This window comes from Poecilia reticulata, chromosome 22 (assembly GCF_904066995.2).
Source record: "Poecilia reticulata chromosome 22, P_reticulata-male-v2, whole genome shotgun sequence".
In the NCBI taxonomy this organism is placed as follows: domain Eukaryota; kingdom Metazoa; phylum Chordata; class Actinopteri; order Cyprinodontiformes; family Poeciliidae; genus Poecilia; species Poecilia reticulata.
The window spans coordinates 4,487,786-4,510,821 of record NC_088851.1 but is presented as its reverse complement, the minus strand read 5'-3'; the positions used below and the strand labels follow the sequence as shown (position 1 = coordinate 4,510,821).

Here is a 23,036-nt window from a genome sequence, read left to right as displayed (position 1 = left end):
AAAAAGAGAAAAGATGGGAGAATATAAAGAGAAAGGAAGGAAGGAAATAAGAACAGAAGAAAAAGAGAGGAAGGAAGGAAAAAAAATGGAAGGACAGAGAAAAAAGGAAGGAAATAAAGAAGGGAGAAAGAGAGGAAGGAAAATGAGTAAGGATGGAAGGAAGGAGAGTGAAAAGGGGGAAGAAATGAAAGAATAAAAGAAAGAGAAAAGGAAGTGAAACAGAAGGAAGGATGGAAAGATAAGGAAAGGAGGAGAAAGGAAGGAAAGAAAAAGAGAAAAAGGAAGAAACTGCTAATAACTTTATGTAGCAGTTTTAATGTTACCAAAAAGTTATGAGAAGAGTGACGACATCCATGGAAATATTAACATCACTACTACTTTTATTTGGCAAACAGCTTGAGTTTCTCTTTTTCGGTATACAGTTTATATATATTTATATATATATACTATAGTAAACCAACACATTCTGTTTGATAATCATTTTTTCTCAGTTTTATACATATTACAGCTTACAAATATAGCTGATCTTTTTGACAAAATTACAGATTCTGTTTCCAACACCTAAATTAGTATGCTATTATAAAAAAATCACACGTCACACATTCATGATTAGAAAAGGTAGGGCTATATGAAATCAGGAAAATGAACGAAAACGAAAAACAACCACAGTTTACGCCAAATTTTTTCCATCGAGACGACCGGGGCAGTCAAAGGTTTCCCACGAGTAGAATGTCTTTCGCTCCGAATTCGACCGGCCAGTCCTCTGAGAGGAGTCTGCTGCTACTCCGAAGAAAATCACCGGCACAGTGAGGATATCGAGGAACAACAACAATACCGCCACGTAGGGAGAAGAATAAGTAAATCTCTGCTCTCAGTCCGAACTTAGAAACTAACTAGGATGAACGTTTGATTAAAAACTAAACTTTGCATCGCAGTATTCCTTTCCAGCCCGGCATCTCCTTTTATTTCTCGCTCCGTCCATCGGCGCAGTCTTAAGGCTTAGTCTTATGCAAATGCATCCGAGACTTTCTTTCACGCCTCGCGATCTGCAGTGCGAGACGTCTGCTGAAGTTGGACATCTTTCTTACGTTTTGTAGGACAAAGTTGAACAGAACTGCATGAAGGGAGCTGCCGTTCAAAACCAATAAAACCAGAATAAAACCCAAAACTGTCGCCGCTGACGGGCAAAAAAATGTTTTTTTCTTTTTTGCTCCTCGATGTGTGAAATCACTGGACCAGCTGGGCGGGTCATACTGAAAAGGTGCTGCTTTTGTTAAAAAAAATTACAGCTGGCCTGTCATTGCTTCAATCCCAAAATTGCCCCCCCAACTTCAATGAATTTCCTGGTTTTTTTTATACAAAGTATTGCTGAATATCAAGCGTTGCATTTATATTCGTGTGTAGTTACCGTTTGTTCGACTTGCTACTTGTGTTTCTTACGCAGATTTTTAAAAACCCCGAAATGAGACATGCTTTAAGCAAACCAGTGCTCAGATTTTTTTGTATATATATATTTTTTATCATTTAATAACATATAGCTCTCCGTATTCCTGCATCACTATGTGAGAACATTTTCACGCACTGATCTACAAAAATAAAAATTAAAAATAAAAAACAAAAAAAAAAACAGGAGCAAGTTGTTCCAAATCTCGTATTTGAACACTTGCTAAAAAACAAAAGTAGAATAAAAAGATAGACTAGCTTAATCCGGATCTTTTATAGCTGTTTTGTCGCAAACTTTTTAACCGTAATCTCCTCCATAGCTTTGATGCTGATAACATGAAGCTGGACTGGACTTTGACATGTAAACACTGTAGCAGAGCTAAATGTACACTGTAAAAACACTAAATCTGAACTATTTCTGGTCTAGTTTCATGAGCCAATATCTCAGTGCACTTGAAATAATACAAAATATATAAATGGCTGTTTTAAGTCAATAATTCCTTAATATTGATGAGAAATCACTAGTTACAATTGACAGATTATTACATTTATCACATAGGGAAAATGTTTTAAGTGAAATAATCTGCCACATTTTCATCAATATTAAAGAATTATTGACTTAAAACAAGTTTCTACATCTTGCTGAAAAGTTAGTTGTAAGTCAGTTTTGTCTTATTTCAACTGTACTAAGATATTTGCAGTAGAAAAAGTACTTGGTGAGGTTTGGTGTTTTTGCAGTGTAAGACACACAGACAGTGGAATGGAAAGAAGCAAACAGGGTAACACACTGCTCTCAGTTCAGGGTAAACACACCTCATTTTCATTTTTAAAAGATAAACTATCATTATGATAAATAAATATTCTATTTAAAATTGACCGATAATATTTTAATATATTGCCGTCATATATTCGGATTTTTTCCCCCTTCTCATTAAGATAAAGATATCACTATATGTTTTTGGTTTGTGCTGTCATTCTAAATTATTACAAATAATTATATATACCCGTGGAATGTTTTTTTTTAAAATTATTATTATTTGTCTAAAGATGGATTCCACCTTTAAAAATACATTTTCTAAAGAGCTGGCAGATAACTAGATGGAGGATGGAGAGGTACTGTGTGTATGACCCAAACGCGCGCACACACACAAATATACCTTCTGATCTCCTCCTGGTACAAATGTGACACTTGTTGGAATGACTCCGAAAACTTAACATGTATGTGCGCAAGTGTCATCCATAGCAACCGCTAAAAGGTGCAGAAATGTAAAAGGCTGGAACGCTGCACAATGACGAGGAAAAGGCGGACTTTACAGTGGCCAAAATGCAGTGCTCTAAACTGACCCGTTCAAAGTATTTAGGTACTTTTAAACACAGTGTCTGTGGGTAAAACATTTACCCATACATAGGTGCATCTCGGTAAATCAGAACATTATCAGAAAATTGTATTATTTTGGTAATCCAATTCAATACCCACTCGAGAATTTTTTTTCCTTCCACTCAGCTTTCCATTGGCTGCAACACAGCAAGTTTCTGCTGGAAACCGTTAAATCAGCAAGATTCCTCATGCCTCAAAACATTTCTGTATTAAAAATATACCTCTTAATTGGTCTTATGTAAAAATTTTTACTTCTGAGAGGCTGAATTATAGGTTTCCATAACTAAAAGAAAAGAAAAATACGCACTTTTCGTATAGACTCGCATTTTAAACAGATTTACCAAAACAAAGGAACCTTTTCATGATCTCCGACGTATCGAGATGCACCTGTAACTGTGTAAAAACAACACAAGTGCAAAATGTCAAAAAGCGATCAGGTTCATTACTTACATTGTGCCATTAGCCCCTTTCTTGGTACAATTTAATGTACCCTTGCAGCATTTCTTTTATTTTCTTTTTTTTTTATTATTATTATTATTACTTCCACAGCATCAGAGAATACTTGAAGCACCTGCCCCCACACACTGCAAAAAGGATATTGTAAAGTGTAACCATAAAAAGGTTGAAGCTGTGAAACGAGAACATAGACTTGTTATGGCACCGCACGATCCGACGTGGTCAAACAGAGGCGAGACGGGAACAGTCACTTTTCTTGGAGAACGCTTGTTTCACAGAGAAATTTTCTGTTCGCTTTTTTGGAAAATGTCGGACCCAAACTCTCGGCTCTCTTCCTCTCTCGGCATCCCCGCGTTTCCAGTGCTTCAACGGACTTCTCGGATACAAAAAAATCTAAACAGTCCGTGTTTTTTTTTCTTCTTTTTTTCCCCCTGTTTGCGCCCATATAGTTTTGCATCAAAAAATATGTTTTTGTTAATCCTTTTTCCATTTTTTCTTTCTTTCTCGTTCGCTCCCATGGACTCTGTGAGGATCCAGAGCTTGAATCCTGGTGAAGCTACATGTGTTGGGCATCCATGATGTCCAGGTATTTGGCCTCAATGATATGAGGAAGCACGTTGTTCCTGGAAGCAGAACAGAGAATATTCGTGTCAGGTCTTATTTGTTACACTAGAACAAAGACTCAATGACGCTAAAAACAGAGTATGGCATAAAGATTGGTTAGATTGGGGCTAAATAAACAAAATAAACTGAGCAGATTCAATTACTGTCAATGAAAGGTAACCCAAACCACTGCTGCCTGAGCTGATCTTAAATCATTGTTTGTAAAGGAAGAGAGTCTAAAATTTCATTATTGGTCTTATGTACAAGGTTTCTATGTATACTGGGGGAAAAAAATAAGTAGATTTTTTTTATTTTCTTGATTTCTGGAAAAAAAAATCTAATAATACTTTAACAGTGCTGTATTGTTTACATTATTTATATTTGAATTACATGTTTAATCTTCAATTTGCCACATTACACTATTATTTTTTACATACCCAAAAGCTAATTGTTTTTGTACTGAATACACAAACATACAAATCAATAAAGGTGCAGTCCTTAAACTGGATCTGAATGCCAGGCGCCAAAATGGCTTCTTTTTTAATAAATGGAGAAAAATGTATCAAAATTCCCAACTTCTGCTTTAAAAACTCTTTATTGTAGAATACTCCCAATTCTTAGTTGGCAAAAATAATAGTTACAAATAGGTGAATATTTTTCAAAGTGAGGGCCTATAGGAAGAGTGAGGGGCGCTTCAGAAAGCTGAGAAAAAAATATCAATTGACATTTTTTAATCATAGATGTTTTAGTCATAATTGTTTTATCATAAAATGTAAGCTGTTTTTCAAAAGTTATAAACTATAGGTAAAAGTAGATTATTAAAATCAGATGTGGCATGCTCTTCTTTCTGATTGGCTGCCATTCAAATTCATCAAGCTGCTTTGTTCCTCAAGCTAGCATAGCTAACATAGCTAGCAAGCACAAAACGGACAAGAAAAAGACAGAAGCAACCCTGCTGCCACAAAAAACAAAGAACTCCTGGCTGACTAAACTCAGAAGCAGGAATGTGCAGAGGGGGGAGCTGGGGGTGCTTGAGCACCTGCCCTTTTTGCTCCTTGCCCCCAAGTGCCCTTTTGGTCAAATTTATTATTTTAAATCTTTTTGTATTATTTCCTAAGTCCTCTTCTGACACATAAAAACATATGCTAAAATTCTTTGCTTTTTTGTTTCTTTTTTGTACAACATAATAAGCCGGTCACCTTGTTACCTTTGACCTTTGCCCGTGACGCATGACGCAATTGCCTCTCGCGCAGTGAGATAAGGCGGCTAACTGCGGAGCTCAACGTAGTGAACGTTCCAGATTACAGAACAGTTTTTGGTGAAATATAAAAAAAAACGTTTTTGGTGAATAAAGTGGAGTAGACTTGCTACTTGTCAGATGACGGAAAACGTTGAAGTATCGTTTCTGCTTCAGCTCGGAGTCGCGGTTTAAGCAGAGAGGTAATGAAATACAACAGACACTAACAGGCCTCTGCGTCTGCGTTTCTCTGAAGAACTACTGAGCGGGAGGAGACAGACAGGTGAGGAAAAACTGTTCTTATCTATCGATTCACTATTTTTATCATACAGACATTAGGCTGTTGTTGTTGTGCTATTAGCTAGCTGATAGCTAACGACTTTGCTAGCAAAGCTAGATAACTAAAAAGCTTCTCCCCTGTATCTTTAATGATAGCAGTTATTCTTTAGTATTGCTTATGCAATAAGGGCACATCGCCCGTCCAAAACCGATCATCTCCATAATGGATATATGTCCGATCTTCAAATTTCCTTTGCTGAATAATGTACATTGCATTTATTCTGGCGTTAGGTAAATGTATCTTGAAGGAGAATAACACTTAAATAATAGCCCAAATAGGATATTCATTTAGAATTATAAATAACTCGCCCTGAACTACCATGATAAATATAATGAATGCAATAAAAGTGACATTAATGAAGGGGAAAAAAATTCAACCCAGACTTTTTAGGGTCTGGTTCACAAAGTACGAAGTTAGATTTGTTTCCCAATTATTCAATGGAAAAAAAAAAACCTAACCTCAGTTAAGTAAAATAAAATTGTAATGAAAACTTTTGGAATTGTAATGATTCTTTTTTTTAAAAAGTTTTGTTTAAAAGACTTTTTTAAATTAAATAACTCTTTACCAAACAAACATTTATTTTCACACATCAGAAATCTTTTGTTGTGATTTTAGGCCCTGCCCACGACGTCATGTGAGAATCACAAGAAAAACTTTGAGTCACAAACAAAAACTTAGAATAGCAAGAAAAGATTTCTGACAAGCGCAAATAACTTTGTTTTTAAATGTGTGATTTACATTTTTTTTTTTAAAGTTTTTTTTTAAGCCAAACTCAGTAGGCCTTTCTCATGGTGGCAAGCATCGACAATTCAATATTTGCTTTTGTTTTGTTTCTGCAGTTCCACGTTAAAGTTTGATGCAGCTCTGCTTTCCTGAATGGACCATCTTCATCTCCACTGCAAGTGTAGCAAACAGGCAGCTCTTTTTTAAAGATTACAGTACACTAAAAGGTTGCATTGTGCCCTTGTTTATATTTTTAATAGCGTAATTCTGTAAAGACAAAATATGTCTGGTCCAGCTCTGATATACATATCTTGCTAAATTGCGGGTTTGAATATTGCAATACTTTCCTATAACAAAGTACACCTGCAGAAAGAAATTACTAATAAAATATCTTACATAGGCATAGTGTTATGATCTATATGGAGATGTTCGTTAGCCTTGATTGTATATGTCACATTTTTGTAATTTATCATTGTTTATTAAACTCTGAAAGCTGTGTGGCTTTGTTAATATTCTGTCCTAGAATGAGGTTAGATGTGCCCTTTTTTTGTTGTTGAGCACCTGCCCCTTTAGTGGTCTCTGCACGGCCCTGCTCAGAAGGTATAATAAGGCAGCATTTATGCTAAATGAATATAATAATTTTTGAGTAGTGAATAAAAGTGAACAGAAACACTCTAAAAGTTGGAGTCTCTTTGCATATCTTGTAGCATTGTGTGTGGGTTTGTAAAGAGAATCCCCTGCAGAAGCTAATGCTGTTTGGGCAGCCATAGCATGGAAGAGTTTAGCAACCTCTGGTCTGAGTTATACCAAATCCCAAATCTGTAAAATTACACTGAAACACACTGAATATTGAAAGCTAGTTTCAGTGTTTTGTTAGTGATTTAGCTAAACTACACACAGGACTGCTATTCAAGCTGTGCAAGGTCAATGTTTGCACTCAAAATGTTCAAAATAAAAAAAAGAGAAATGTTAGCCTGCAATAAACAATTTTAAAATGAAAAAGCAATCATCAGGTGCTAAAAATTTAGACATAGCTTATGAATTAATGCTGATGACATTTCTATGCAACATAATTTGATCAACACATTAAATGTAGTGATTTAATTTGTAACGAAGCATTTAATCAGGAATGTGTGCTGCTTCGTATACAGGCAGTAACACTGTGACTAAACACATTTAGCAGATCACTCAGTAACATTTTATCATGTGCTAGCCAGAGGAATCAAAACCCCTTAGCAAACACAGATAACAGTTTCTGTCTCTGCACACTCTAAGATTGAGCTTCCATTTGAAGTGAGTGGAAAACATTTTTAATGATGAGAAAAATACAACTTTCAGAGCAAATGTTTTAAATAATGCACTGTTTACTTCTCTGCTAAAAACTCACCCAGCAAAGAATACTGAATCAATACTTTACAAGGGCTTTCACAGAGCTGTTTTTCTGTATTTCTCTTATCAGCTCCAGATCAGGTTTCTGATCTGCTTACAATTTGGCGACAGTAAAATAATGTGGAAAAGTTTGGGTACTTTCTTACGGAAGAGGATTAGGGCCAGTGGGAAAAAAATAAAACAGTTCTGACTTTTTTCTCAGAATCCTGAGATTAAAGTCAGAATTCTGACTTTTTTTTCCAGAACTGTTATTTCTTTTCCAGTGGCCCTAATCCTCTTCCGTACTTCCTTCATTTCATCAATCCAAATTATGTTAAGGGATTATGGAGTTGCTAGGGTGAAAATAGATCATCAAATGTTCCAGATAGTCTAATTAACTAATAGTAATCAAAATAAAAATATTTTTCACTAAACTGATACATTTCTTTCCTATAAGTTGATTCCTATCGACACTATTGCACATTTGCATTTTATCTCCATATTGAAAGATCTGCAGCTTTTACTAAATAACGCTCCAGCATCAACTTCCTTCACTTCTGATACTTTAAGCTACTTAAACTGATCACCAGCTATAACCCGTTACCGTGGATTTATGGACATGAAAAGAAATTCTGCCGCATAAACATCACTATTCTGAGACACGATGTAGATTGCTCCTATGCACCAGAGTAAACAAAGTAAGAGAACTTAGATGTTGCCACAGTGGCTCAACACTGACATTAATTAATCTCATGTTCTGATTCAACAGCAGAACCTGTTTTCATTTGATTTCATCAAATCATTTTCGGGCCACTCAGTTTAATCACAAAGTTTGATCTGTGCGAACGGTTGCCTGTTCAATAATGAATGCTACCGTCTACGGATCAATTTAAAGTTTCACAAATCTGGAACAATTGTAAAACAGCTGAAATACTGAGTTCCTTTAAATCTTGACTAAAAACCCACCTGTTTATTTGCTTTGGTACCATAATAAATGAAACTCTAAGCAACATTTTTGATGCAAAATGTAATGTTTCCATTGCTGAGTTTTGTGTTTTTATGATGCCAAACACTTTAAACTGCCTTGTTTCTGATAAGTGCTGTAAAGATAAACTTGATTGATTCACAAAATCATAAGATTAATAAAGAGAAAGCAAGACTAATAGAAAGGTTGTTTAGTGAATAATTGATTACAGCTTATGTAGAGAAGTCTGTTTGGATGGGTAGTCTGAGATAACAGTGCTGCGATTGTGACACAGACTTCTTAAGTTCTTAATTGTAATTTCCAGCCATTTTTACATCTGGATTTACTGCGTGTTGTGACACACGTCTCAGGTCCATATGATGTAAAATCTGGATAAAATGTGACATGAGGGTTCAGACTGCAGATCTTTGAAAACAGTCTGATACGTAACTGATTTAGCTTCACGTATGAAAATGGCTCAAATCGGATTTTTCTTGCTGGTGTGAAAAGATCAGATCAGACTGCGGTGAAAAGTTGTGTATGGACAGCATTCACCTGGTGTGTGAATGTAGCCTTAGAATCTCTGAACACACAATTTCAGATCTACCAAAGTATGGGGCAAGGTAAGCAGCGTGACTTCAGTTTGAGGAGTTCATGTCCTCAGAGGATCCAGAGATAACATTTCTTGGTTTAAAATTCAAACCTTAAAAAAAAAAAAAAAAAATCTAAAATGTTAGTTCTCAAAAAAATTATACAGTTAGATGAGAGATTTCGCTTTACACCAAAAAAATATTGTACAAGTTCGCCACACAGGTTACAATTCCACCAAGGTGCATAATTGCAGATGAACTGAAACGGTGTGAACGTCCTCACACACAAACACCTGAATGTCAAAATGGAGAAAATGGATTTCCAAGCTTCCCCATACGTACCTGATTGGGATTAGGAGGATCATGACCAGAGGGAAGATCATTTTCATGTACGGTATTGGGTACATGCCGAATGTGCACAGCACCAGCAGCTGCATCATCTGCAGGAAGGTGAAGTAGTGGATCTTCCTCTGGGGCACTTTGCGGATGTAGTGGGTAGGTGGGTAAGACGTCTGTGGGGGGTGAGAGGATAAAAGCTGATTAAAATACAATCTCCCCCTGTGGCTGTGTTTCTACTGCAGTCTTAAGGAAATGATTACAGGCAGTGGACAGCCTACGCACCTCTGAGATTTGCACTTTTAAGTTCCAGTTTCAGATGACAACTTCTGTTAGCTTTTGGTAGCGTGAACTTGCCTAAATTATGTTTGCAAACTTGTTTACTACTATGAAAAATGTAGGAAATTCTTATCACAAAACATAACCATGGATCATAAGTATTAAGAGCTTGTACTTAAAAATCTGTTTCAATGTCTGGATTTATTGGTTTTCAGGTGTTTGAGGTTGTTTTCATGCCCGACAGCCCTGTAAACTGTTTGGGGAGCAAAATCGCAACATTTGTTACATTTTCAGCTGCTGTTTATTTTTCTGCCATTGTCAGTATTACTGAGGTTTTTAAAATTAAGTCTGAAGAAAAAAGGACATGTAAGGTGCTGTTTTTTTTCTAGAAAACAGCATGAAATGTGTTTTTTCCAGCTGCAAGAAAGCGAAAGAGAGCAAGACGAGAGAGACTTGATATCAGAAAGACTGGGAGGAGTACAGCAAAGTTGCTCTGATGCATCTTTTTCAGTTTTCAACATTTGCTACATAGAAATGTCTTGAATATCTCACAGTTAAAGGAGAAGATCTTTTAAAGAAATACCCTCTCATCGCTCAGAAAGAGAAATCAGAAAAAGCAAAACTGGCATCAACTGGTCACAATTTGCGATGGCTGCATCTGGAATTAAAATATCCTGGTGTCTTAAACTGTAAAATAAGAATGAATAATATGGTAAATACACATCTAATGCACATATTTTTCATTACACACACCATCTTTACATCAGTAACTAAGTATTTTTAAAATGTAACTTTTACTGTCTGGGTGTTTTTAAGCTCCAGATTTTTCTACCAGGAGCATGCAGTTCCTGCTGCTACCATTTGGGGGCAGCAGCATGTAAAGCACGGATTGAAAGGGTAAGCCTTGCTTTATCTGTTGAAGAGGCAAGGTTAAACCGGACACTGGGGATAAGAGACACACGGAAAATAAAGGAGATTCCTGCAGGTTTCTTTAGACAGAACTATTTAGTGGATATAAAATTTAATATTTTCAACTGATTGTGCAGGATCTTTACTGCATTTTAATGAAGCCGAGATCAAACAAAAACATTAGTTTGGTTCCTTTTTAAATTTTATTTTGTAATTCCTTAAAAAAAACCCCTCAAAAACATCAAAAACAACAAATAAATAAAGATGTTACTGGATGAGAGGTGACTCTTGTGCTGGGCATCTAGTCAACTGTTTGATCTGCTGAGTCCCACAGCAAACATTTGGGTGCGCACACCAACACACACACGCATACACACTCTTGCCCAGCACCCTGGCTCACCTGCTCCTTCAGGAGGAGAGCCATGCGGTCGCACATCTGGTTTCCGTCGATGGAGGTGAGGGCGATGTAGAGGAAGAGGCCGTACAGGACGGGTTTGGGGATCCACTGCAGCGGAACGGGCAGCAGCAGCAGAGACACGCCGATGAAGATGTTGGCAGCCAGAGATGTCAGCCGGGTCTCCTTCACCTGGACGATGCTGAGGAGGAACAAGACGACACACTATGAAAGAACAAAGCGTTTCTGAAAAATCATCTCTAGCAAAACGACAGAATTTGTTTCTGGGGATTTTCCCAATCAGTTTTATTGCAGGTTTTGCAGCGGTACAATTCAGACTTTCCTAAACATCAGGATTTAATAAGCAGAGGATATGAATGATACTTTTTTGCTTTTGTTTGAAAAAGTAGATTTTGTTATGATGACAAAACAGGATCTTATAATTGATTAGAGATGCAAATCGTTCAGTAGCTGCGCTTCTGTTGACCACATAATTGTGCAATTTGACATGCTATAAATAAAATTTCTTAATAGAGCAGCAGAAAAAAAAAGATTTTTGACAAAAAGTTTTGACACTAGGATGAGGTGTTTCTTTTTTTTCATCTGAATCAAAATTGGTTTATTTAGCAAAACTGCAATGGAAACACTTTTTATTGCATAATGAGTCACATGATCAACAGCTGGATGCTGCCGCTGGCGCAAACCAAGAAGAAGAAAACGACAGGAAGTCGTTGGACGATAATCATGGGGTCACAAGTTTTTTAGTGACTTATTGCGTGAACAAACTTATTCACACGTGATTTTGTTTTGCACACATTTGTAATGGAAATGCAGCCAAGCGATTCGATTCAATTAAAATTTTTAGGGTCAAATTCGAAACCAATTTTTCTGTCTTGAGATTGGGTTTAAATAAAATGTATTTAAACAAAAAACTGGTTTATGCACAAAATTCTGTAATACCATTAATTGGTTAGCTTAGCTGCCTGGCTTATTCTTAAATATTAATAATAAAAAAAGCAATTATTTGAAATAATTAACAGTGGACGTGTAATGTGATATGTAGTTTGCTTGCAATTAGAAGCGGCAATAACGTACAACTACAATGCATTTTAAAATTGATTTTTGAGTATTTTGAATAAATTCCCTGTTCCCAGAAATTGGAAAGGTGATCAAATATTTTTCTGTTCAATACATAATGAACTAATGTGCTACTTTAAGTGATAGCAACTTTTCTAAATATATCATTACAAACAGGTATCATCTCTAATTTAAATGAATGCCAAAAATGACTGAAAACGCAAAAGCTATGTGAGGAAAAACTAATATTTTAAACGTACTTAGATTCTGTAAAATGTGAAACATTTGTTTTCATTGGATGACATTTTTATTCTTATCTCATATTCTTGAGGAGGAATTTTCTGTCTCTGGACCAATGTGATTACATTTTGAAAAGCTGCAACATGCTGCCATTTTCTCTTTTTGTTTTTGCTGAGAACAGGTTTCCTATTCAAAACGCATTTCTTTGCCATACCAATACCAATGAGAGCCCGGAGGAGGGGCTTAGTGCTGTCTATCATTCTCATGTACTTGCTGCTAAATGTACTAATGGGAAAAATCATTTACGTGCCTACATCAGCGGCCATGCCAACTAAAATGCTAACTAACATTAGCATAGTCTATCATTAGTATGACAGACTATGCTAGCTGCAGGGGAGAAGCAGCGCCACATGGAAGGTGATTGACAGTGCTAAGACCCGCCTCCTGGTTCTGATTGGTTGTTTCTAGACAGCAGAGGAGATAAATTTTTCACAGATTATTCGTTTCATCCCATACTTGACATGGTGACAGTTTCAGCAAATACGTAAAAAACATTTTTTTAAAAATAAAAGTTACACACTGCCACTTTAAATCATGCTAAAAACAACTGTCTTTAGCTTTTCCTAACATGTTTTCATTTGTTGTAAATTTGACAGATTGTTATTTTTCTTAGAACTGAAGATGATATAATTTCCATCCACCATGATAACTTAAATAAACTTTTCTAAACGGACTAGAAGCGACTTAACACATCCTCATAAATAGGGAGATTGGAGAATTTTACACACAGACATGCCATCAAAAATACCAAATTGCATACTCTGTCCACACAAAAAAAACTAAAACCCTTGATTACATCTTCTGTCCTCACACAAGAAGTCTTAATTTATCACACTCTGCTGCTTTATTAATCCTAATATGCAAAGTATAATCTCGCCTGGCTGTGGATGAAATGCTCAACTTAATCCTCTCATCTTTTAGAAACTCCCTCTCAGCTCATCCGTCCTCAAAGGAAAACTGTTAGTTCCATGCTAATCAAGCAATCAAGAGAGAGCCTGCCATAAAAAAAAAAAAAAAATCCCTGTCAGCACACGCTCTGAAGATGAACTTTCAATGCCTCCATTTGATCGCGGTTGGTGGCAAGAGGGCGGGCGAACTCACGTCTCGTAGAGGTGCCCCCCCTCCACACGCTGCTCCACGAAAGCCAGCTGGCGCACGTGGAGGGTGGAGTGGGGGAAGGCGGCATGCATCCAGGGCAACCCCAGCACCGACATCAGGATGTTAATGAGGCCAGAGAGCATCAGGTCCCAGTGATACGCCGTGCCCTTCAGCAACCTGGGGTTAAGGGGAGAGAGAGAGAGAGAGAGAGAGAGGCGACATGTCACGCTCAAACAGGAAACAAAGGAAACAGTGTGAACGCAGACAAAGAGGATATGTAATTAAAAGCAAAGAAAAATACACAAACGGAGCGAGCGTACTTCTCCATCTCATTCGTCATGCAAGCAAAAATACAAATCCATTATTTATATTCTTTCATACTGTCGCGGAAAGCAGCAAAGTAAATCAATAACGTTGACACGCTATAGGAAAGAGTGAGGCTGCGTGAAACATTGTGTACTCATGTCAGAGCTGCAACATTTAAGTAAGTGTGTGTTTTGGGGGGAACAGCAACAGGCTGAGCTGTATGAGGGAAGCCCTGTGAATGATGAACGCTGCAGACCATATCCATACGTCCTGTTGACGTGTCCTTCAGTAGGACCCAGTGGATGCATTGAATGAAGCAGGATGGGAACTTCAGAAGACAGCGATGAGCCTCACTTGGTGAATGAAAGCTTTATGACCAATAAGAAAATGAATATGTATAATTCTGGACCCAATCTTCCGATCCGAATTGGTGAAGTTAAGTTTACTGGCAGAGACTGGTCTTCTAGTTAAATTCCTTAAATTATCAATATGGTTGAGGTCACGACTGCTCCAAAAGCTGAGTGATTTCTCTAAATCAAATTAGAATAAAAACCTGACCTGGTTGAGGAAAATGGATGTCACTTTTGGATTCAGTGGCACAAAATAGTGCTAATTCATTTGAAAAAAAAAAAATAGACAACTTCCAAAACATATTTTTTTGAACCCAGGGTAATTATTATCGAAATTAATGTGCTACTTATCCACATGACAATATACACCCTTCGTTTGGATAAGAACTAGAGGTTCTTACGAAGAGATCTAGAGGTTCTTCCGTCAACGTGTTGGCACCCACCTGTTCTCTGGAGCATTGGTAAGCGAAACAACGATGTTCTGGTCGATGAAGATGAGGAGAGCCAGGAGGAAGCCGAGTCCCATGGCACTGACGACGTTCATGGCTGACAGCCGCTCGAACGGAGCCACGTTGAAAATCGGCCGATTGTGAACCTTAAACACTGGAACTGGACGAATCAGAAGGAGAAAAATGGCAGCAGATGATTGGAAATGATTCTCCATCCTCATATGAAGTGTTATACAAACATCATAAGTATCTCATAAAAAGCTTCCTTAATTTGCTAATATTGTGGTTTTGCTATGTTTTACTGATGTGATAATCCACATTTTCAATTGTTTTTAATTCTTTGAAAAGTTTCTGGATTTCATTTTTTAAATGCTTCGTATCCAATTTGGTGCGCCGCTCCGTCAAATACTGCTGGATTAAATGTAGCTGGTTAAATTTAGAAAATGACAAGACAATAATTGGTCTATTATGCTATGACTTATTGTCTCTGGAGGTACAGAACAGAAAATTGTCCGGGCACTTAAATTTAAATTCATTCGAGGTTTGGCAGTCATCTCTGTTCTGACCCCCAGAGAACAGCTGCTGCCTTGGCAACAATAGAGGCTAAAAATGATGCCAAACAACAGAGGATAAAAAAAACAAAAAAAAATGAAAATGGCCAATGTGTTTCGCACGGTGCCTTTATTAAAGAGCATAAAGCGATAATAAGGGCAGCAAATAAAAGGGTTCCGTCTCAAACAAGGCCGTTTCAGATAAAAAACAGGTTTTACCATTTAGCAGCTTTAGCTGAACTGGAATAAAAATGATCCCCGGTAACTGTATGCTGTATTTTAATAGTACAAGGTTTCAGAAACAATTGATGAATAAATTTGAAGAAATTAAAAAGAAAAATAAACATCTCCAAAGGATGTCAGATATATCTTAAGGGGGCAGTGTTATGTGTTTTCCAGGCACATAGGGCCATTTTACAACACAATCAGGTAACTATGTTGCCTGTTGTCGTTAGAAAATATATCAAATATGACCCAAAATAAATTTGTCCTCGATATTCAATGCCTTGAAATTGAACCTCTGTCTCTTTAAAAACTCCTGCTTTTTCCAAAACTCCGCCTTCAAGGTCATCACAATATGTCTCCTCTATGAACCCTTTAATGTGAACTTCTGAGAAGAAGCTCATATAATATGCTCAGCTGATGCTCAATCCCACCAGGTGGTTGCTAATTGCTGCTGGATAGTCTTAAGGAGCTGAGCGGAGGAACTGCTCTGTGATGCGGAAGCTTGGAAACCGCAGTTCCAAGGAGGAGCTTTGTCCTTGAAGGCGGGGCTATGTTCATCCAGGCGTTTTGCACAACTGAATGGTTGCCACAGAGATGAAAGGATTTCTCAAACATGCATCAGAAAATCAAAGCAACCCTCCATGATTGTTTTTAATGAAGGAATGTCATTATAACATGATTTACAGGTTGAAAAAGTCAATTTTACATAAAGCTGTTCCTTTAAAAGAAGGTTTAAATAATTTATTAATAAAATGTTAGAAATTAAAAATAAAATAAAATGGTAAAAATCAGCAAAAACTAACGTAGTTTATGAAATCCTTCATAAACTACAACAATTCCAGGTTTGTTAGTCAGTGGAAGGAATGAAAGTCTTCTTGTTGCGGCAGGTGAAGAACCGTATAGTCCGTTAGCCATAAATCGCAGGGATTACTGTTGACAGTGTTGATGGTAAAGTCCCTGACTACGCCTGTCGGAACATCCTTGACCAAGATGATGAACTCTGCTCAATGGAGGTCAACACCTTGGAAAGAGCCTTTCTAGTAACAATGTATTGATGTGTGTAACGGGGTGTGTGTGTCGCATATTAGTAACACACTTTAAATGACGAAAACTTTACACTGCAGCCGGCGTTCTGCCATCTACTGCAGATTCCACAGGATTTGGATTTGTCAGGGTAGGTAGCAGCCAGGTGTTGCCAATTAAAGCTCTTGATTAACTGAACTCAGCAGGTGGGAGCGCCGCTATACAAGCAGCAGATTTGGCAGTTTGCTGGCCTTGAGGAGAGGAACTTTTTTATGGCAAGAACCACTGTGGGTAAGCCATTAAAACAGAATCTTGATGTGTTGGTCGGATGACGATGATTGGCACAGGTGCATGTTTCTATTTACTTCCTGTTCTTTAGCTGGTAGTTTCCTGAGGGCCAATAGAAACAAATTACATGGGGGAAAAACAGTCATTGACGCTTTCTTCTTGCGTCGAGTATGTTCATGCCTTGCATTATGGCTTGTTTTGAACAACGAGCTCCAAAACACAGCAACTTTTTTTTTTTACATTCCAAACAGCTTTTCTGATTTCAAAATCCATACGTTCAGAGCTAAAGAGCTAACTCCTCAACTTTTATCCACTTGAATTACTTGAATGGCAAATGTACAATCAGAAAACTGATTACCTACAAGAAAGAAATCGTTTCCTTTTTGTACTTGAAAAGTTTAAGGTCCTCTGCAACACTTCTGATGGAAGGCCTGAGGAACCATGATAACGAATCTGCGGTTGATAAGGGAACGTTTAGGTACTTATTGGAGTTTTAAAAAAAATTGATTATTTTCTACCAGACCACAGAGATCAGAAATCTATAGACCTACCAACTAAGGTCAGTGGACACAGTGCATTGATTTTCTGTTGGCAGTGATGAAGTGACAGCTGGGATTAGGTTATCTAAAGTATAGGAATACCTTCCTCCACTGCAGGTGTGCTCACATGGAGTCACTCATCAATCAAACACTACGCTCTAACTGTGCATTGAAATCTGGGTTTCTGGAGGTTTAACCAATTCAGATTTATGACTTTTGGAGGTGAAATTTAAGACCCGTATGATGTCAGAATTGTAAAAAACAAACAGCCTTTACCACCGTAGTGCCAAGTTATTTCGCAGGTTTGAAACAGGAGTGATCCAATGGCGAAGATGAACGTTGTCCAGCTAACTGCTGATAAATTTGCACTTAAACCATAACAGACGAAAAAAATATAAAATCAAGCTTGCTAGATAGTTCGCATTTTTTTAAGCTAGTGTAACCCGCAATTAGTCAAAAGTCAAAAAGTTATTTTTGCGGGCTCACTTCCTGTTTTGCCCCAAACTTGCCAACTTATTTAAAGCCCCGCCTCCAGCGAAGTTTGAACTACATCACCTGTTCCACTGTGATTGTGGCTGGCTGTTTGGGATCTTCCTGGCAAATTCATCAAAATCTTTGCATCCACTGATTTGATCTATTGGTGAGTTTGTTTGTGTGATAGCACTATTGGTTTAGCATGACATTTCTGCTCGATTGCTCATTGGAGCGTTGTTTAATTAGAATTGTTGGCATTGTTACCTTGGCCGTCACGGGATTGCCACAGCTGATTGTGGTCTAGTACGCCCCACCTTCTTCACAAAGGTAACCTGATCGCGGATTTTGTGCAAGCTCTGGCACTTTTTGTTTTGAGTTTCAAATTAAATTGATTAAAATGGGATGTAGCAAATTAAATTGATTAAAATGGGATGTAGCTAATAATTTTTTTCTTTTCCCCACTCTGAGTATTTGAGTTAATTTATTTTCTTTTTCTTGATTGATATTTTGAAAGTGAACTTTGATTTCAACTTTAACTTTAAATTGATTAGTTTGAAATATGATTGATATTCTTTTTGTTTATTTAAATTATGGTTAATTTAACCTGATTGAAATGTTTAATTATTAGGCATTTAATAATTGCATTTGAATTTGATATTTATTGCATTTGTATGTTTGCACATAATTGTTTGTTAAAACACTTGATGGGTTTTCTGGCCTTTTAGGTCGGGTTTTTATTCCTGATGGATCAGATCCTCTTCTGAATCCAAGGATGGCAAGCTAGGAATAAGGACAAGAACTTTATGATCTTGGAATTGATTTATTTTGAGTTAATTTGTCTCTCATTGTACATTTGTAATTGTCTGTTGTTTTTTTCCCCAAATCACTAATATATACAGCAAAACTAAAACCATTGCTTCGTATCTTCATTCACACCTCAGGCTCCTTAAAGAACCATCTTCTGATGCTGCTCTTGTAGCCGCAGTTAGCTGCAAAGCCCATAACTGTTACACTAGCTTTCTTGTTTTTATTATTCCTCCATTTCCACTGCAGGAACCAGAACCAATGCTTCCTGCTAATTTATCTGCTAATATAGACCTTTGCCAGCTAGCAAGGGTACATTAGCAGCTAGTTACCAGTAGCATTACTTCCCTCATATTATGCAAGGATGAAGCGATTTAAAGGCAACTCAAATGTTTGCCTGACACAAAAATACCACAAGAAAAAAACTACAAAGGATATATAAGATTAAATAGTCCTGCCACGAAATGTATGACTTCTAAAGAACACATTTAAGGCCAACTTATATTTTTTAAATGGAATCAAGACATTCTAAATCCTTAATTTTACATACATGAATTTAAAACTTTTTAGGGATGCACAGATACTAGTAAATACTTTTTAATATAAACTTTGATCATTTATATTTCTGGGTGTCTTTCCAATTTTCTGGAACCTAGATCTATTTCTGCTTTACTGGAAACTACAAACAAACTTCCTGCGGCTGTTTTCTGTTCACATTGCACTGAACAGGCTATAGCTTCAGCCAGCCATTTGGAGCAAAACAAGAGGTAAGAAAAATGATACTAACGCTCGATGTCGCTAAAAATGTAGGAGCCGATGAAGGAGAACAGCAGCACTGAGATGGGCAGGGCGCAATCCGACAGCACTTCCCTCACTTTGGCATGCAGGAACGGACTGGGAGACGGAGACAGAGAGAGAAAGGACATTGGAGTGAGCAAGGAGAGACAAATAATGGAGGAATACAATTACTGTGGACAAGACAAGGACAATGGCTGCAATCCTGACACTGCTTAAGTACCTTACTCCGCCTCTTGCTTACACAATTGAATCCAGCTTTGAGGTTGATTTGATTACAGAGAGCAATCAGTAGTAGAATATTAATGCTTATTAAATCACAGGCTGGAACTGAAGTTCTGACAGAAAAGTGAGTTTAGCAAGTTCTGTCTGGAAAGTTACAATCCTTAGAGGCGAGGTCCTGCTCTGCAGCATCCATCCCAGCAAGGCAGCGGTCCCAGCCAAACGTGATTTAAAGTTCTCCAGTGATTAATCTTTCAGGTGCCTCGGAATATTAATGCAGAATGTACCTTCTTTTGAACTGGTAGAGGGTATAGCCCATCCATAATGTCCCGAGCATCAGCAGGAGGCAAAGGACGGGCCTCTCTCGAGTGCACTGGATGAAAGATTCAGGCAGAGCATTGAACACTGACCCGACCATCACCTCACTCCCGTTTCCTCCCTGCAGGTCTCCAACCTGAGGAAGGTCCGCTATGCTCCTGTTTTCCAGACCTGGAGCGTGGTAGTACCTCTGAAAGACTGAAACCAGAATCACAGTGGTCAAAACAAACCAACAAAAAATAAAACACACATTTTTGTACGTTTTTCTTTTTCTTAGGTAAATTGAAAAGCATTCAAACTCCGTTGAACCCTTTCCATTTTTATAATTGTACAACCAAAAGCTTTGGTTTATTTTATTGTGATTTTATGTGACAGACTGGATGGACAGCTTTGAGCATTTGAAATCCAAAATCCTTGTCGGCTCTGCCTAACTTTTTTATAACTCCACTGGGTTTTCCTGCCACCACAAGTTTCCCCAAAGTGATGGTGAGGTCAGGGTCTGTTTTCAGTGCCGAGAAGAATGTCGTCCAGCCACCTGCCGATAAACTTACACCGACTCATGATAAACGCAACAAGCTAGCAATTAAGGATATATTAGCAGCTTGTTACCGGTAGCCTCAACCACGTCACAGAAAGCAAGTATCCAATGTGTGAATCAAACTTTTGGCTGACAGAAAAGTCATGTGAAAAAAACAAAACAAAAAAAAAAACGTAAGTTTATTTAAGGCTAACATTATTACATATATATAATAAATACATTTAACACATTAATTTAACACATTAACAGCCTGACTTTAGATACATGAATTTGAGATTTTAAAGATGCAGAGACACCCTGCTCTGTGGTTTCAGTCTGAAAACCAGAAGGCAGCACAAAACTATAGTAATATCTAGAAGCAAGAGCATTAATGCAAAGTTAGAGAGCTGATTTTATTCATGCTCTTTTGTCTGTGAATTAGCCATAAATAGCGAGTGAATACAAATGTTTTTTGCATTAAATAGAAAACAAAATGCTAAGTAATACGCAGCAGATTTGTAAAGATCCATTTGCAGATGGCTGAAACAAAGAACAATGTCACTAGGAAAAAGGACTGGACAGGTTTTAATTAAAATGACTAATTGATTAGCTGAAGAGATCTTGGCACTCTCGGTCAACGAAGGATTCCTCAGGCATAATTAGAAAGTAGCTCCAGCAAATAACATTATTAAAAAGACACCAGTAACGTGTCACCAGTATGGAGAATATGTCGCAGTTATCTTTTAACGACTCCATTTGTGTTGGAAAACTTTTGCCTGCTTTAAATCGGAAATTTGCTTGTGATAACAGTAAAAGCTGAGATGGGTGCAGAGTCTTAATTATCACAAATAATAATAATAATAATAATAATAATAATAATAAAATACAAATAATATATCAAAATATGGAAGAAGTATAAGCAGTCACAGATTGAAGTGTTGCAGAAAAACAAAAAAAGTGACTGCTTCTGTTACTTACTTTTGACTGTTCCTTTGACAGCATCAACTACAAATGCAATGGAGATGAACAGGGCAATAACCTCTTCTGTTGACCTGGAAAACACATTGTACATTGTTGCTTAGCTACAAGCAGGGGTGAAAGTAGTTTTAAATTCTTGGGGGTACTATGACAAAAAAAACCCCATATATATAGCAATGTTGACACCTTGAGATGCCATGAGACCTAAATTCTGAACATCATGGCATGGAGTGCATCCCAGTTTTCCATGTCTGGCATATAGCCTCAGACCCTGAAGACGTATGGCATAGATCCACCTTATCTGGCAGTGCTACAGTGTCTTCCAGTGCTGGTCAAGACAAGACTATCAGGCTCCCACACACGACACAAAGTGTTTCCAGTGATGAAGAGGAAAATCCACCAGTTATAGTGGTGATGGATCTCGTGATCACTCATCACTGCCTAGTTCAGACTCCACAAGCCAGTCACCCTGCACATCCCTGAGGGTCTTTGGGCTTCATCACAACTCAAATCCAATTGACAAGTTCCAACCACCTCGATTACCAGACCAGCCTCTAAGCCTGAAAGACATCTTCCACCTAAAAAATGGGCACCCTGCCACCAGGAGCCAGCCTGTTAAAAACCAGACACTAGTCCTTCACACAGAACGTCTGGGCTCTTAACTAATGAAAAATGATTGTAAGCCAGCTACAGGCTAGCAATCATTTCTGGAGGCTAGCAATCGTTTCTCAATAGTCTTGCTAGCCTCCAACGGATTGGATAAAGTTTTAATCTTTACCCAATCACTAACGTTTCCCCATGATGTATACACTGTACCAGTTTGGTGCTATGAAGCTTACCAGAAATTGCCTGTGCTACAAACAACCATCCTCCACTGTGAAGAGGGAAGTGTTGATCTGAACAAGGCAGCGGTTAATATTTATTCAATATTTAGAAGCATGGCCAACACGGTCTGAATGGTTTTATTTACTTCCTCTTCTGCCATTTCTAGACAGACTACAATTCTAAAACAGCACAGAAAATTGACTTCATTTCTCACAACTTCTTCCTCTGTTCGCTGATTGAGCCGATAGAAATTCTACAGGAGGGAATCCAAGTGAAGAGGAGAAAACCCAACCTGTGCTGTAAGCGAGATTTTATTAGAGTAGAATAGCGCAGGAAGTCAAGAGCCAGATAAGCCAAAAGCCAAAACAAACCCCAAGCTGCCCAGAACCGTCCTACAGCAGGAGGATACAAGAACCAGAACTTCCCAGTCTCTTCCACTCCCACTGCCACTGACTGAGATCTGAAAACTTTGTGTTGTACTTTGTTCCCATTTATTTTGGTTGTGATCCCCATTTGAGCTTAAAAAACAGTAAAAGTAGAAAAAGTCATCCAGTAATAACCAAGTGACCTCCTGCTGATAGATATTGTTCAGTAGAGTCAGATAATTATATTTTCTAACAAGAATCTTCCTGCAGGGTGTGAATGGTGCAAAACAGCAGATGGTACTCTTTTATTGTAGAATCGCAGAGGCAGCAGCCAAAGCAGAGAGACCCAGACTTCCCTCTCCCCAGCCACTTGGACCAGCTCCAGTGGGGGAATCCCAAGGCATTCCCAGGCCAGCCGAGAAACACAGTCCCCCCAGCGTGTCCTGGGTTTTCCTCTGGATGTCCTCCGAGTAGGACGTGCCAAGAACACCTCACCCGGGAGAGCTCTACCC

At 37.8% G+C, this 23,036-nt stretch overlaps 1 protein-coding gene across 5 annotated transcripts in view; it reads right to left on the bottom strand.

Annotated features, from left to right (window-relative positions):
• Positions 1-362: 362 nt before the first annotated feature.
• The window catches only part of slc4a11 (solute carrier family 4 member 11), a 150,000-nt gene continuing 127,326 nt past the window's right edge, over positions 363-23,036 (bottom strand). For 4 of the 5 annotated variants that reach the window (XM_008398798.3, XM_008398800.3, XM_008398799.3 and 1 more), the window contains 8 exons: positions 21,335-21,408; positions 19,809-20,037; positions 19,292-19,398; positions 14,595-14,760; positions 13,499-13,672; positions 11,027-11,222; positions 9,445-9,614; positions 363-3,900 (listed from right to left, as the gene is read on the bottom strand). In XM_008398798.3, the coding sequence (XP_008397020.2) occupies positions 3,834-3,900; positions 9,445-9,614; positions 11,027-11,222; positions 13,499-13,672; positions 14,595-14,760; positions 19,292-19,398; positions 19,809-20,037; positions 21,335-21,408 (1,183 nt within the window). In that variant the 3' untranslated portion in view covers positions 363-3,833. The remainder of the gene's footprint in view (positions 3,901-9,444; positions 9,615-11,026; positions 11,223-13,498; positions 13,673-14,594; positions 14,761-19,291; positions 19,399-19,808; positions 20,038-21,334; positions 21,409-23,036) is intronic. The other variant, XM_008398802.3, reaches the window with a different exon arrangement.